The 16,842-nt window shown below is 39.1% G+C and overlaps 1 protein-coding gene across 1 annotated transcript; it reads right to left on the bottom strand.

Annotated features, from left to right (window-relative positions):
• Positions 1-385: 385 nt before the first annotated feature.
• On the bottom strand, positions 386-14,100 carry LOC133528782 (cytochrome P450 4C1-like). The gene is made up of 10 exons (XM_061866248.1): positions 13,908-14,100; positions 13,105-13,194; positions 11,722-11,832; positions 10,460-10,642; positions 8,776-8,972; positions 7,230-7,299; positions 5,513-5,714; positions 5,281-5,432; positions 3,253-3,438; positions 386-2,105 (listed from the first exon to the last, which is right to left on the bottom strand). The coding sequence occupies exons 1-10, from the start codon at positions 14,056-14,058 to the stop codon at positions 1,912-1,914; spliced, it is 1,536 nt and encodes a 511-aa protein (XP_061722232.1). The 5' UTR covers positions 14,059-14,100; the 3' UTR covers positions 386-1,911.
• Positions 14,101-16,842: the final 2,742 nt, after the last annotated feature.

Below are 16,842 nucleotides of genomic sequence, written 5' to 3'. Positions count from 1 at the left end.
TCTTGGCCTCAAACACTACTGCTCGCCACTGATCCCGGTCCTGTGCAGTTTCTCGCCAGTCTTCAACCTGGAGCTCGCGTAGATCCGTGTCCACCACATCCGCCCATCGATACCTAGGTCGACCGGCCGGGCGGCGTGCTGTCGGTTTTCCTTCAAAAGCTCTTTTCACCGCCCGATCGGCTCCCATTCGCTCTAGATGACCGAGCCACCGCAGCCTTTGCGCCTTTGTGACACCCATGATATTTGGCTCAGCTACTATCTGTTCGACTTCGACGTTTTTGCGGATTCTCCAGCTGCCATCGGGTCGCTGCGTTGGGCCGAGGATTTTGCGAAGAATCTTCCTCTCAGCCACCAGAAGCTTGCTTTCCTCCTGCAAAGTTCCAGGACTCACATCCGTATGTTAAGATGGGTCGTATTACGGTCTTGTAAATTCGGATCTTAGTTTTTCTGCTGAGAAGCCTGGACACCAAGACTTTGTGCAGAGCTGCACCGCACCGCAAGGCATTCTGAATACGAATGTCAATTTCTTCGTCACGTGAATTGTTGTCGTTGATCGTACAGCCTAGGTATTTAAATTTGGCCACCCCTTTAAACACAGTATTTCCAACATGTAGATCTGCAGGTTTGCCTCGATCAGTTTTGTAACGTCGATGGGAAGATACTCAGTCTTATCTCGTCTCGTTGTCTCGGCATACTTCTCACAAATTCTCCTTAACGTCATCATCACGTTGATAGATGGAGTCAGCAGCACCATATCATTGGCATAGCTAATGTTGTTCACACATTATATGACAGCCTTCATAGGTGCTGCTGAGTTCAACAATCGAAAGAATAATGTTTAAGTTGAAGAGACGAGGCGAGGTCAAACCCTGCCGCACCCCGCACTCCAACCCATACATATCAGAGAGTGACCCTGCCCCCTTACATAATTGGTTTGTTTACTGTACCAATATCTAAGCACCGACACAACTTCGTTCTAAATAAAAATTGTAAATTGTTTTGGGAAACCGCAAACTGCACGTGTGCCAGTAATTCAAGCCTGTAATAAGTAGCTATAATATACTGAAATCGACCGGGATATAAACCGTGATTACCTTTTATATTGTTTTTATTGAGCTCTCGATATTTCGACGCAGTTACATGCATCTTGTTCACGGGTTACCCGTAAAAACAATATAAAAGGTAATCACAGTTTATATCCCGGTCGATTTAAGTGTAGTGAAATCAACCGTGAATCATTCAAAGCCGTTACCTATAATATATTTAAAAAAGTGGCTGTGACATAATCGGACAGACAGACGGACATGACGAATCTATAAGGGTTCCGTTTTTTGCCATTTGTCTACGGAACCCTAAAAAGTACACCCCAACCTCAAAATTCACTACTTACTTGCATCAAAAACGTTTTATAACATATGTTTAATTAACACGTTCTGCGACACGAAATTACTGCAGGACTGTGAAAAGTTGTTGTTTAACCTTTCGTGCTAATATTGATACCCGAGCAAGCGAAAGATTCCAAAATTAAACTTCGACAATCTTGAGCGTTGAGGGTTTCAAAGCAAGAGGATTAAACAAATTTTGTCACCGAGCGAAACACAACTTTTTTCACCACACCAACCCAAGGAAAATACTAACTACTTATAAAATATCAAACAAAATCAAACCAAATCAAATCCTAATGAACGTTATTACATATTTATCATTCAAAATCATAATTTAAAAGACATTTCTACCAGCCAACGTTAGAAAACAACTCAAAATTTTCATCACATTACTTTGCACTGGCACTTTGCATTTTAAGAATGCTAGTAAGTTGCATTTTATCCACGTGTGCAACACATGCACAGTAATGCAGCTGTAGTTGACATCTGAACGTCATCTTTAGATACGCAAACATCTATCTACGATTTACAAATCATTTTGAGCACAATGTTGCGTTCTCCTCTCGAGAGTAAGCTCGTGTCCGTTAACGGCCTTCATCATGACGTCGATCTTGACTCGGATGTACGGCTTGTTCCCCTCCTCCACCCTCCCCTTCACGCGGTGGAAGCGCAGTACCGAAGACAGCGCCGACTTTATCGACATCATGGCATACTGGTAGCCTGTAATAAAATGCTAATTCTTAAAAATTTCCGATCTGAGTGGTTTAGAATATATATTTGCTGAAGAACGCTATTTATTTAACAGCGTTCTTCAGATTGGATGTGGATCCGTACCAAGGCACGGAAACTGGTTAAATTTCTAACCCCATTATTCATAAACGTGTACTAAAGTTACGATGCCGCTGATCATCGATTGTCCCTTTCCATCATACCAATACGTCGGAAAGGGACAAACGATGATCAGCGGCATCGTAACTTTAGTACACGTTTATGAATAGGGGGGTAAACCGTTATCATGTACTTAGCGCACAACATTTCTCTGTTATTTTTAAACCGGTTTTTACGAGAATAATTCTTGTCAAATTAACCGGTTTAGAGCAATAAAAACCGATATTTTCCTATGTCGGTGTCTATGTTTAAGTAGCACACAGGTCGGCCGGCAGTTTCGAAATAATCGGCGTAATAACCCCGTGAAGGTAGGGTTCCCTTCCAGAAAAGATGTGACATGTAAGAGAAAATGATCTCCCAATAATCAATCGCCTTTGAAATTGACATAAGTAAATAACTCAAAGGACATCCTACAGCTGATTAAAAAACCTAGACACAGGTCTCTTATAATACCCGCAAAGGATCCCTATACCAACATCAAAACATTTTTGTCTAATTATTTTTTAATTAAGCGAACCTGATTATATTAAAAACAGACGGATTTTCAGGAGGGTCACCAATCTAACCGGGATCGTTGCTCCTAATGCCTACTGTCTGGTTACTAAGCTTTAGCAAACATGTTAAATTTGTTAAATATCAAAAAGTGGCGCCATCTTATCACTCGAAACGATGTCGCCATTCTTTTGGCCTTTGATCTATTAGATGGCGCCACTTTTTGATATTTAACAAATTTAACATATATCAGTGAAAGACTAAGGATCAAAGTCAAATGGCATTCTAAAAGTTTTAATTATGTATCGAAAGACGGCTGTAAATTTACTGTGGCTACACAGTTTTCTTTGGCAATCCACCTCTATTCCAAATTCTCTTTGGCTTTACTACTTTAGACGTTTAACTACGTACATGTCCACTTTAAATTTACGTCATTATCTTTAAATTGCATTATCGGCCTATATAGTATACATTTCATAGTCCTTACCGATGCAATTTCTCGGGCCGATGCTGAACGCCATAAATGCGCAGGGGTGCCTCAGCGCGGCCCGCTCAGGAAGGAAGCGGTCCGGATCGAACGCGTCCGCGTCGGGGCCCCAGTACTTAGGGTTCCGTTGTGTGCCCCACACGGACGCTGCTATACCACTGCCGGCGGGCAGCACGCATCCTGATGCTGAAATACATAAATTTTAACATTTAGGGTTGGATGCACCAAACAATTTGTCACCATTAGAACTTGAGTATATTTTTGAAGTGAAAACTTCTTTCGCGGCGCTGTGCATTTTTTGTGATAGGAAAAAAAGTTAAACTCGACAGGTCACGTGACCGATATATTCGTCAGATTGAAAATTCGTAAGACGGACACGTGACCTGATTCACCTGATCGAAAAACTCCATGATGGTTCTAGTAATGATGATGGTGTAAGAGTCTGAAATTATGGATGGTAGTTGATTTTTCTGAGAGATAAACTTTTTAATGTTAAATAATTGTAATAGTTCTGAAGTGTTATTTTTTTTATGTAATATAAATTGTCATGTTTGTGTACGATAGCGCAATAAATGAATATTGTATTTTATCACATAAATGATAGGTACTGGAAAAGTACCAAAAACTTAAATTGTAAACCAAGTCTGTCGGCTAGTGTAGATCGCGTAAGTGAACCCAAAGATGTTATTAAGTTAACGGATTATTTCAAGGTGGAGCCCCCTTATCAACCCGTATGTGTGGGGTTCAATGCTGAGTCCAATATGAAAGATACTCCTATTGTAGTATCCGCTAAAGACGTCAGACTAGCTATAACTAATATGAAAAGAGGTAAGTCTCCGGGGCACGACGGGCTCAGCACTGAACACCTTCAACATGCGGCTTCGCAAATTGGGAGATTATTATCTATGCTGTTCACGCTATGCTTGAGACACATATTTACCTCCTGATTTGATGAAAACTGTGGTCATTCCCCTTGTTAATTCTCTACAGAAGATCTTGCGGATAAAAGTAACTATAGGCCGATTTCTTGTGTACATGAAAATTTAATTCATGTCCAAAATCAAGGCATTACTTAAGCTAGTTAGACCTATGTGTCAGTTGCTAAGCAAAAACTCCTTATCTCCATTTTACTAATAGAATAGAATAGAATAGAATAATTTTTATTCGTAGACACAAACAAGACACATTAAATTAAGACTAGTAATATGATAAAGTACCTGCATGAGTAATGATGAGTGATATGTGTGATTGGAGAGTTTTCTTACGCAAAATTTCAAGTTTATGAGGTAATGAAAATGTAAGTACCAGAACCAGCCCTCTGGTCACCCGTAACATCAATGAGATGCTTCGCCAGCTCTTTAAATATACAATGGGCTTCGGGTCCCCAGTACCCGAGGGTGTCCAGCCCAAACGGCCCAAACATGCAACCAGAATCAATGCCTGCATATTTGCGCCGTTTGAGGTGCTCGGCTGCTTCGGCGGCCGTTCTGGCCTTGGTCGAGGTCCCTGGAAGGTGGGACGGCGCAAGGGTATCCATATACACACATGTGGCGTCCCAAACTAAAGGCCGTCCCAGCTTCCAAGGAACCAGAGTCATGCCGTCCGGCCGCTTGCCATCGTCCCTGTCTAAGACTGTGGGCTCTAGGATGCCTACAGAGGTTTTACTATACAAGTCGCATTTCGAAACCGATTTTCGTGAAATTTGGTAAGCAGGTTTTTAATTACATGGATTTTTGGACAATTCCAATTTTCGATATAAAGGGTAGTATTGGAGTCGTTGCAGTCGGTGCAACAGAACTGGCACTACCGAAAATTTCGAAATTCATTATTTCAAAATTTACAAGTTGGCCTGACATTACATAATTTTAAGTTACATCACTTAAAGGGTCTTTAACATTTTGATTTTATTAGTGCTTCGGATATTCTGAGGACTGGTTTTAAGGCCCAGTAAATTTGTATACTTCTCTCACCCTCACTGAGCGTAAATGACAGCAAAATGAAGTAGCCTTTCCTTCCAAGGTAACTTACGCAAGGTGGTTTCCTCTTCAACCTTCCTGATGAGGAACGGCGCTGGTGGGAACAGCCGAAGCGTCTCCTTAATGACACAGTCCAGGTACTTCAGTCGTATCAGGTCCTCTTTCTCCAGAAGCCGGTCCGAGTCGCCGAACACTATGTCCAATCTACAAATAGATAAACAATTTATAAGTTGTCCCACCACAAACATTTTACATGAAAAATATTTTTGGTAAGATGGACTTACTCTGCATGAACCTTGTCCTGTACATGAGGATACTTGGCCAGCAAATCGAGAGCATAACCGATAGTAGAGGCAGAGGAGTCGGTGCTCCCGATGATCAGCGTCAGGATCTCCTCCCGCAGTTCCTCGTTGCTGTACCCGCCCTCGCTGCCCGAGAAGTGGATCAACAGCTCCAGGAAAGACTTGGAATCGTAGTCAGATAAGTCTATTAATGGTAAGATGTTCAATATATTGTATTTAGTCGATAAGGTTAATTTAATGCCACAACAAGTTGCATAAAATTATAATTGTGTTATGAAGAATCTACGTTGTATTTTTGATATCAATTTCGGGTGAAACTTTATAAATAATAAAATCTTTATTTTCAAATAATTAATATAATCAGGCGTTACTTTGCGGAAAACCATGCTAATTAGAGCAAGAAATATTAATACGGTCTGACACCCAACGACTGAAACAAGTCAGTTGTCGGGTGTCAGACCGTCAACATCTCCAGCATCTCCTGAGGATGCCTCGTAGAGAGGCGAAACACGTGTCGAGTTTTGTACTTTTGGTGGTGGGTTGTTATATTTATTTTTGCGGTGGGAGGGTGGTTACATTAATTGCATGTAAAAATACGCAAGTAAGTATAACGGGTTAGCACTGATTGACTAACACGTTATTTTCTCACGGATTAGCAAAGTAATATTTCTTTATTTTCGTTCAAATATTGGCCCATAGATAAATACCTTATAAACTAGCATACATATTATTATAAAATATGTCTAAAAACTAAAAACACAATTATGGCTGCGATGCAGTTCGCAATGCCGCAGTATCATCGACTCCCAGCGTATATATTATGGAGGTGCCCGCTACGGTTGCGATCAGTGTGCATAGCCAACGTGTCAGTCGTCAACGCTCCGTAGCGAACGAAACGCAACTGCAATAAGGAAGAGTGATAAAGAGAGATGACTACGCTATGATTGGCCCGATAGCTATGCACCCTGTAATCTGTGATGTGTTTTATATGCAAGCGAGAGTTAGGAGTACCTGAACCGAAGGAGTGTTCTGATTGTGAATAACAGGTTGTGAATTTGATCCGGATTTGTTATGGATATGATCGTCAGTGTCAGATATGACATTTCCACAACCAGAAGAGACGGTTTTGTCTGCATCTTAAGGGGCCCACTGATTAACATGTCAGACAGGCCGATAACGTCCGGCGGACTGTTATAAGTGGCCCCCTTCAGACAAATTTCATTAAAGGTGCGACCAGACCGCAGCTTAAAAAACGGTCACGATACGGATTCGCAGTGACGCGTCGTATGCGTACCGTTTTTGACGCATGCTCCCCACACCGCTGCATAAAATACGCTGACGCACCGTAAATTGATCTGCGTAAAAATCGCAAAAAATATTAGACGGAGATCTTATGGCAGACACCACACCGGTGACGTAAAAGACGCAAAGATTTGCGAACAAAAAAGATTCGCGTGAAGCACGTCACTGCGATTCCGTATCGTGACCGTTTTTTAAGCTGCGGTCTGGTCGCACCTTAAAGCTGCTAAAACCATCTTGCAATATGGACGCAATTGGTAAAGAATGTAACATTTGATATATAGTAGGTAAATCTTATTATTATCGTATTAGTAGGTATACATTCCAACATTTATGTTTAAAACATAGAGCTGATGTTAAGTAGGTACTTAAGTAGAACTGACGTTACGTATCTTCTTACCAATGGTTTGGTTTGCTTTAGGATTTTCACATTGTTGACCTTTTAATTCTTCTCGTTTCTTCTTTATAACCTGTACAATTTAAAAGAAATTAGACAGCATGAGCATTTGAGGACATTACGATATTCCTACCTCGCTGCATAGAATAGAATAGAATAGAATAATTTATTCGCAAGAATGTGTATGTACAAAGGTGTCCTTATAAATAGCGAGTAACAATATTCAGCCATTTGGTATGCAAATTTTAGGAATAAGTATCGACAGCATTAAAATTATTTACAAGTCCAGATACTCCTTAACAGAGTAGAAATAATGTTCCTGAAACCATCTCGTTAATTTTGTCTTACATTCTAAATCATACAATAATTTGATATTATCAGGATGCTTATTATAAATTTCAATAATTATATTGCATGCATTACGCTTATAAATGTCAGCATGACAGGGAGGTTGATAAAGCAGATTTTTGTACTGTGTTCGCTGATTTCCTTTAAAAACATCAGAGCGTAACTTAACATATTTCATATTAGCTTTGACAAACAGACAAACTTTCTGATATGCATGCATGCTAAAGGTAAAATATTATATTTCTTGAAAATGGGTTTGCAACTGTGTTATCCTTGCATTTGCAATTGCGCGGACGCATTTCTTTTGTAGTTTAAAAGCTTTCTCGACATTAACAGAGTTCCCCAGAGTAGGAGGCCGTAGTTTAAAATAGAAGAGATCAGCTTCTGTCGAGACTGTTTTAACAAGTTTTTTCAAGATAAATACAAATCTGTCGAATTTCGAACATTTGTCTCTAAATTGTCAATATTTAAACCTAAAAATTTTATACAGCCAGTCTCTTCCACATGTTTGTCATTATACTTAATATTTAACGTCTTAGGATTAGTTTTGTGGGATCGTAATTGCATAAATTTAGTTTTTGTTAAATTAATATTAAGATAATTACTATTGGTCCATGTAAAAATGTCAGACAAAGCGTTATTAATTATTAATTCATAGTCATCATTGGAGTCCCTCTTTACTAGTAGCGTAGTATCGTCTGCGAAAAGAATGCACTTTTGTGATGTTGCTTGCGGGAGGTCATTTATGTATAACAGGAATAGCAATGGCTCTAAATGCAAATGGCATGTTGGTCACAGCTTCTTTTCATTTTAATTATGTCTCTTCATTATTATTCTCTTTATTTACTTTTCTTTTTAAGTTAGGTTGTTTTGTTTATATCATGAATATAAAAGTAAAAAACAAAAATAATACCTAACCTAGGGTACCTGCCGGCAACGGGGCAGGGCCTAAGCTGCCGGTGGTCAGGGCCGCCGAGAGAGAAACCGCCGGACTATCCGCGCCGTGTCCAAGACAAACGCCTTCCGCATCTGACCCTTGATCCAACCACCTAGCGAGTCTTTCAAGATGTTAGTCGTCCCTCTATTATTTATTACTACTTATATTGTTTATATTCCCTCCTGGGCATTGTTTTAACAGAATCACGCTCTTTTTTTCATATTTAGACGCCATTTTGCGTAAGTTATTTATCAGAAAACTTACATGATCAGTGAAACCATGCAAGACTGCGCAGCTGGTCCGCTGCTGGCGGTACTGCGGGGAGAACCGGAACAGCCACTCCGGTTGCAGCCAAAGGTGGAAGATACGCTCCGCCACCACCTGGGTTACTCGGCCCAGCTCCACGAGGAACGGAGACACGGCGTCGTCCTGGGCGTTTATCTTCACACCCAAGGAGGATTCTGGATTTATTGATTTCTATTGATAATATAAGTATATTCCATAATCGTAGAATGGAGGTTTAAGGTTCGCCAGTGCGTCACTTTTTGTTTAGAACTGTGCGGGCAAAGTTAGTTTGAACTGTAAATGACTCATTAAGAACTGTTCGGGCAAAGTTAGTTTGAGCCGTAAATGACTCATTAAGAACTGTTCCGGCAAAGTTAGTTTGAGCCGTAAATGACTCATTAAGAACTGTTCGGGCAAAGTTAGTTGGGGCCGTAAATGACTCATTAAGAACTGTTCGGGCAAAGTTAGTTTGAGCCGTAAATGACTCATTAATGACATTTTGGAAACGTTATCACATGAGACTCATCATCATATAAGCAGGATCGTTGCTTTTGTCATTGGAGTATTTGGAGTAATTTACATTCATGTGTATTTCAACATGGTCTAGACGTTTTTTGTCTGGCGTAGTGGGTATAGTGACCCTGCCTATGAAGTCGATGGTTCTAGGTTTAAATCCCGGAAAGGGCATATATTTGTGTGATGAGCACGGTTATTTGTTCCTGAGTCATGGGTGTTTTCTATGTATTTAAGTACATACATATAAAGATAGTTTATTATTCAAGTAGGCATATTACAATGTGCTTGTGAACGTGAAATAAAGCTACACCGGCTCTTACCCTTACACCTCTGGCCGGAGAAGATTTAAATCCTCCCTCAATTGAAGGAGGGTGTCCAAATATGGAGCAGCAAGAAACTCAGCGGGACATCTTTTCAAAACGTTACATCTTATAATTAACATTCATTATATTAATTATAGGAAAAAAATACAATTTAAATTACTATAGAAATCATACCATTACATACAGTAGGTACTTTTCTTTATAGAAATTTGATTTAAAAATACATATGTTACATCAAGTCGTACAAATACGTAGCTCTTTCAGAAAACTTTGAATCTTTACAAAAGGGATGGGAAATTGGTTGCTATGAAATACTTGCTTTCTTACCTGAGCCTATCTATCTAGTTAATGTATTAAAATCATTATAGTGTGTGTTATGATACACATAATACAATGATTTTAATTGCTACTTGTTTTTATTACAGTTTCTGGTTTGGACCATGCATGTTTGTCTGTCAAGTAGTCCTCGACTCTGTAATAAGCTTTCAACATCAATGATTTTTTAAAGTAATTATTAATATACTTACGTAAAGTTTATTGAACGGATAACTAAATAAATACAATAAATATACATATTAATAATTACTTTAAAAAGTCATTGATGTTGAAAGCTTATTATCTGGGCAGTTTTTCTCAAGACTCAGCTTGAAGTTGCGGCCTCCGGTCTCACTCAGCTTTCGAGATAGCTTCATGCTCTGCTCTTCGAAGACTCACAAGTGTAGTCCGAGGTGTAGGAGCTGATGTAAGGCTGCAGCTTGACCTTGCGGCCTCCGGCCTCGCCATGCTTGTGAGCCAGCTTCATGCTCTGCTCTGTGAAGACTCACCGCAAGTGGAATCCAGGGTGTAGGAACTAATGTAAGGGCGCAGCTTGACCTCGCGGCCTCCGGCCTCGCCCAGCTTGCGAGCCAGCTTCATGCTCTGCTTCGCGAACACGGGGACGAAGCTCTCCACTATCTTTGGTTTGAATGCTGGCTGCAGTATCTTTCGTCTTGGTTTCCAGATGTAGACTGAGAAAAACAAGGATATGCTGCGATTTTATGATACTATTATTCAAAATTATCATCGTACAAAACAGGTCTCCTGCCGCGTCTGTATATACGTATGTATGTTTGCAATAAATTCAAAAACTAATGAACGAATTTTTATGTAATTTTCACCGTCCACGTCACCATCAACAGCGTTATTCTTGAGGAAGGTTTAGGTGTATAATTTATTAAGTCACTAGTATGATTGATTGGGAATAGTCAAAAAGCTTGATAAAATATGTTAAAAAACCTTTGTGTCTCTTAAAATTAAGCCATATTTTAATTCTTCAAATTGAAAAATATTGCTATATTAACTTATTATGGTTGACGTAGCTGTAAATATTAAATAGAAGAGATAACAAGAAATACTCGTAAATAAACGTTTTTTGTCGGGCGTTTTGAAGGATTGTAAAGTCATCAACTTGGTATCTATCTAATATATGTGTTGAAAAGTTTACCAATCGATAATGTAAGTATACATTGTTTTTTAAAATAAAGGTTTACAGTTAAAAATATGTATTATCATTTTAGGGCGAATTTTACCATGTCCAAATACTCGGGTGACAGGTTATTCCTGTCAACGTCAATAAAAAACCAATGATACCCGAGACAGTAAAATGTACGAGAATCACGAAATCCTACTCTTCTCTCTCACATGAAATGCACGAATGATTGAATGCACTTTGGCATCAGAGGGCCTACCGCGAACCACGTTCGACGTGTTGTCTCTCTGTCGCACTTGTAAATTCGTACATAAGTGTGACAGGGAGGCAACTCGTCGAACGTGGTTCGCGGTAGGCCTTCAGCACCCGAGTGCGACCAGTGTGCGTGGCGACGGGCGGCTGTGAGAAATGAATGCCTGAGATTCTGTGTGGTGAAGGATGCGAGGCCTACATCTGTGAAAGTGTCATTATTGTATTATTTGTAATTATTTGTTTGTAATTACCTAATTATTATTTGTATGCATGTTATATGTTCATTTTAAGTTTCATAGCGCGTTGGATCTGTATATGAATATTTTGAAATAAAATAAATTAACAACAGGTATTTGATTAGCTTACCTGGAGCAAATATAGCCCCATTACCGATGACCGGCCTCGTGAACCGGTGCAGGTCGTCCTTCTCCAGACAAGTCCGCATCACCATCTCCAGGTCCACTGGATCCACGGAAACTAGCCAAAAAACACAAATGTGACGTTATCTATGAAAAGGGACCTTATTGTCGATGGCGCTTCCGCCGTTATAAACGATGCTCCGATACAAATACAGAAGGATAAAATATTATACGAACTTAGGTCAATTTCACAAAAAAAAAAAACGATTTTTCGTATGTATTTGTAAATAAAATATAAACGCTTTGTAAACCTGTAACTGAAAAAGAATTTGAACTTTTTTTATTTGGACTAGGTCCCATAATGGCAACATCGCCATCAAAAACGCGTTTTGCACTAAGTAACAATACAAAGGTGTGTTTTTTGGAAGTGGCTTTAACTCTGTAAACTAGGCGTATTCCAAGAAAGTTTATTGGACATTTAAGGTCTTTAAATATGACCTTCTGGTCATATATACTGTAATACTGTGTGTTATATACTGTTAAAATATCTCTCAATGCTCACGGGCACCATGTACGAGTATGTGTATATCCTGTTACGAGTGCTAGAATGTGCTCTCGAGTTTCAGCTAAAAAGTCACGTCCACGTTTGTTAAAAAAAAAAAAACAAAAATTTATTCTGTAAGTAGGCCACAAGGGCTCTTTTACAAGTCAATACAACATTTATAGTAACATATAGTGACATTATTGATCTTAAAATAAATGATTACTACAATACAATAGAGATGTATATAGGTAGTCTCTATGGTTAAAAATACATTAAATCTGGGGATATAAAAGGTCCCCAATGTCAGAGTACTAATTCTAATAAGATTTGGAGGTGTAAAGTTTCTCCAAGCACACCATACTCACAGTGTCACTACGACACGCGTGTTTGATTCAGATATCAATGTGTAATGTGTAAAAAAAAACATTGATATCCGAATCAAACACGCGTAGTAACACTGTGAGTGTGGTGTGCTTAGATAGACCAACAAGTGTGGACGCGACCAGTGGTAACGTTGAAAGCGAACGCAGCCGAAGCGCACCAAACAGGGTAGACCGAGCGCGGCCTACACAACTCTGACATCCACCCGCTATCTCCAGTTACCCGTGAACAAGATGCATGTAACTGCGTGGAAATATTGGGAGCTCAAAAACAATATAAAAAAGCCAAAGCAAGTTCGCCATTTGTAAATTTTTCTTTATGTGTGCAATAAAGTTTAAATAAATAAATAAATAAAAGGTAATCACGGTTTATATCTCAGTCGAGTTAAATTTTGCGGACCATAGTTGTTGAACTGGACTACAGTTTCGTAGTTTAACATATTTTTATTAGAAAATGAATAATTACCAAAATACAGAATAGGTCCCAGCCATAACCTAACGGTTCCACCTTTTTCAATAGCCGTGGAGCTAACGTCTTTTAGTGAAGACATAATATCTGAAACGAAAAAAGCAAGTTCAGCATACGCTAGTAGGTATAATGGATTACCATTAATTGACTAGTACGTTAATATATCGCGAAATAGGAAAGCAATATCATTGTTTTTGTACAATACATTTTCAATCGGCGATATGTTATGTCTACAATATGCAACTCACCCTCTGTGGATCCTATAGACTTTTGAACTTTCCATATCCTATCATTCATAGTTAGATGAAATTTAAATAATATTCGATTGGAACAGAGTTGCATTATTTGTTTCCTTCAATTTTAAAACAAAACAAAATCAACTATATTCCTTACACTAAAGGTTTGAATTTAAGTGGCACACTTTGTATTCTTCATTTAAATGGCTGGAACTTAGGAGGCTATTTTTTTATTTATTTTTTTAATATCTATTATGGGACATTATTACACAAACTGACTAAGTCCCACAGTAAGCTCAATAAGGCTTGTGTTGAGGGTACTTAGACAACGATATATATAATATATAAATATTTATAAATACTTAAATACATAGAAAACACCCATGACTCAGGAACAAATATCCATGCTCATCACACGAATAAATGCCCTTACCAGGATTTGAACCTGGGACCATCAGGTTCGTAGGCAGGGTCACTACCCACTAGGCCAAACCAGTCGTCAAAAGTAAACGGCTATACCGTCGAACCCCCTATCAGTGGTAGTAATATCTACGATTTACTCACTCTCCGTGGATCCTATAAACTTGTGGGCCGCCCCTATGAGAGGTAGCTCGCCGACACCCGGGACTCGCGACGCGAGCTCATACATCCTACGTCGGCGGAAGCGGAACGCAGTAAACCATAGTACAGGTAAGAGCAGCACCCACCAGATCATAACTATTGCAGATCTAAACTGTATAGGAAAAGAAAAATGTATAAAGTTCCCTAAATATCAAATAAACAGTGTAGGCTTCCGTACCGTTATGTCTCAATAGGCTAAACGGGAGCAATTAGTATAGTAGATTGTTAACCACGGGATGAAATGGTGTCTTTAACCCGAGTTAACACTCTACTTTTTATATCGAAGACGAAGATGATGCGAGGAAAACAAATAAGAAAAGGCTCCATAATCAGAAAGTAAAGCAATACCTACTACCTATGGCCATGATTTTTTCATTAGTACTTTTAAGTACTTGAAATTGGAATCTGTCCATGTCTGGAGATAAATAACACATAGCGAATATCAATAGCAATATTAATGAACAAACACATATTTTAGCAAACTGCACTAATTTTAAAATGATTTGTTCATTAAAGTATGAAAATTCCATAAAACAATATGAAAGTATAAAAACAGCGGGATTGCCTCTAACTTTTTAAGGTTCCATCTTCGAGCAACACCGGCTTCTGACACGTTTATTATAAAGTAATTAAACATGATAAATTTGTGTGTGTGTTACTTCATGAATAACTATTACGGTAACTGAATACAATAATAAATCGCTATTTGTACCTATAGATGCCCTAAATCAATAATAAATATTTTAAAAAAACTATTATGAAATATCACAAAAACTCACCTCACCACGCGTGTTACACAGCTAAGGTCACACCACACATTGGAAAATCGACCACGATGAGGATCAACGTAACAGTGCAGTTTACCTTGAATAGATATTTATTTATAGAAGTTCGATAATACGACATTAAAATTTGAATATAACATATAAATCACATTTTTTCTATCTGCCGCCGCGCCGCTGCCATTCACGCGCCTACCGGAGATCCAATCGAAACATATCGTTTATTAGTGCATACCGCAAATCCTAGCAATGTCTCAATTTACCTACAACCTGTTACTGGGAAGGAATTACATGACATCGTAATGAAAAAAAAAGCTTGTAAAAATACTTTCGACATCTATAATATTTCCACAAAACTCTTAAAAATGGCTTTACCGTTTATATTGCAATAATTAATATTCATTTTTAACTCCTTAATACGGCACGTATCCACAAGTTTAAAAAAAGTCAAAGTTATACCAATCTAAAAAGGAAAAGGGCAAATCGATGACATAAAAAACTATAGACCAATTAGTATAATTCCAGCAATTGGAAAACTCTTCGAATACTGTCTATGCCAACGACTGTCCCTTTTCTTCGAACGTTTTAATATCCTAGGCGATAAACAATACGCGTACAGGAAAAACAGATCATGCATTACCGTAATCCGCGAAACAATAAATAAAATAATGAAATCAAAAGATAACTTGTCTCACGTCGCTATTTTATTGTGCGACATGACCCGCGCATTCGATTTACGAGTATGTAATCACGACGTCTTAGCGGGAAAACTCCACCACGCCGGCATTCACGGTACAGCACATAGACTTATGATCGATTTTCAAAACAGCGAAAGCAGGTGGTGGCTTTGAACGGCGGCCAGATACAATCGGAGTACGGGGGGGTAGACATGGGTGTACCTCAAGGATCGTCGCTTGCCAACTTATGCTTTCTGATACAGGTTAAAGACCTTCCTGCTAACGTACAAGGCGATATGTACCCATTCGCTGATGACTCTTGTGACATTTTTTTTTTAAGGTTTTATATTGTCGATTGAAGACACAGGGCCCTCGCTAATGATACGGGCGACCCTGTGTCCGCGGTGACATTTCGAAAGGCTGTTTTGATTTATGCGATGCCGGGTCCGGCATCACCATCAGTCAAGAAGCAATGGTGATGCTCAGTTTAGAGACCCGGCGTTGTTTTAGTGATTGGGCTTTGATGGACCCATGGTCCCCACATTGAGTACGGGCGGCCATGGGCCCTGGAGTTGGTGGTTGAGATTTGTTTTTTTGTGTTGCGAAATATTTAATGTTTTGATATTTTAGGTTGGTTGTGCGAATTGGGACCGCAGTAGACGTTGATAACACTACTCGACGAACGCTGCTGCCCATACGTCGGTTTCCTTTAGTCGCCTTTTACGACACCCACGGGACGAGATGGGGTGGTGCTATTCTAAGACCCTGGCACCACACGGCGGTCTTGTGAAATTTTGACTGCACCCTCCATACAAAACCTAGAGGAACTCATAACAGAGGACATCGAGCGAATACAAAACTGGTTCTCACTCAATGGCCTAGTCCTTAACCTTGTAAAAACAGAAGTGCACATAAACTTAGGGGGTAGACCTCCTAGGTCATTATCAATTCACATTGACCACATACAAATAGAACAAGTTCAACACACAAAATTCCTGGGGCTAACCCTAGACTGCGCCCTCAAATGGAACCAACAAATAGACAACCTTTGTAAGAAGCTCTCCGGTGCACTTATTGTAATTTGAATTATAGACATACATTTGTTACTATTCTCAATGATGTGACGATAATAATTTATTTTCTGATGTAATATTTTAAGATTCGCTTCTGTCAATATGACATACAAACGATACTTAAATGAGAACTTATCTAAACCAGAACTTATCGTAATCGTATTTCATTCATCGAATCGCGCCGACTATTTCATACAGTCATGTCGTGCGCAAACATTACAGACAAGCCAGCTCCAATATTCGATGGTAATAAACTTGGGACATACACATTTTACAGCAAACTCGTTCGCGTCTTAAGTTACCTTTTCTAAAATGTCTTTGACCCACATGGACTTTACTTAAAAAC

Source organism: Cydia pomonella, chromosome 20 (assembly GCF_033807575.1).
Source record: "Cydia pomonella isolate Wapato2018A chromosome 20, ilCydPomo1, whole genome shotgun sequence".
Classification (NCBI taxonomy): domain Eukaryota; kingdom Metazoa; phylum Arthropoda; class Insecta; order Lepidoptera; family Tortricidae; genus Cydia; species Cydia pomonella.
The sequence above is the reverse complement of the archived record's forward strand: the minus strand, read 5'-3'. Positions and strand labels throughout refer to the sequence as shown.

Excerpts from the sequence above, each read along its gene's own strand:
- LOC133528782 (XM_061866248.1), bottom strand. The coding sequence starts at position 14,058 with ATGATCTGGTGGGTGCTGCTCTTACCTGTACTATGGTTTACTGCGTTC. Across the intron at positions 11,833-13,104 it reads GGGACCTATTCTGTATTTTG|TTTCCGTGGATCCAGTGGAC; the intron begins GTAATTATTCAT and ends TTTTTTGGCTAG. Across the intron at positions 2,106-3,252 it reads CGGCCCGAGAAATTGCATCG|GCTACCAGTATGCCATGATG; the intron begins GTAAGGACTATG and ends ATTTTATTACAG.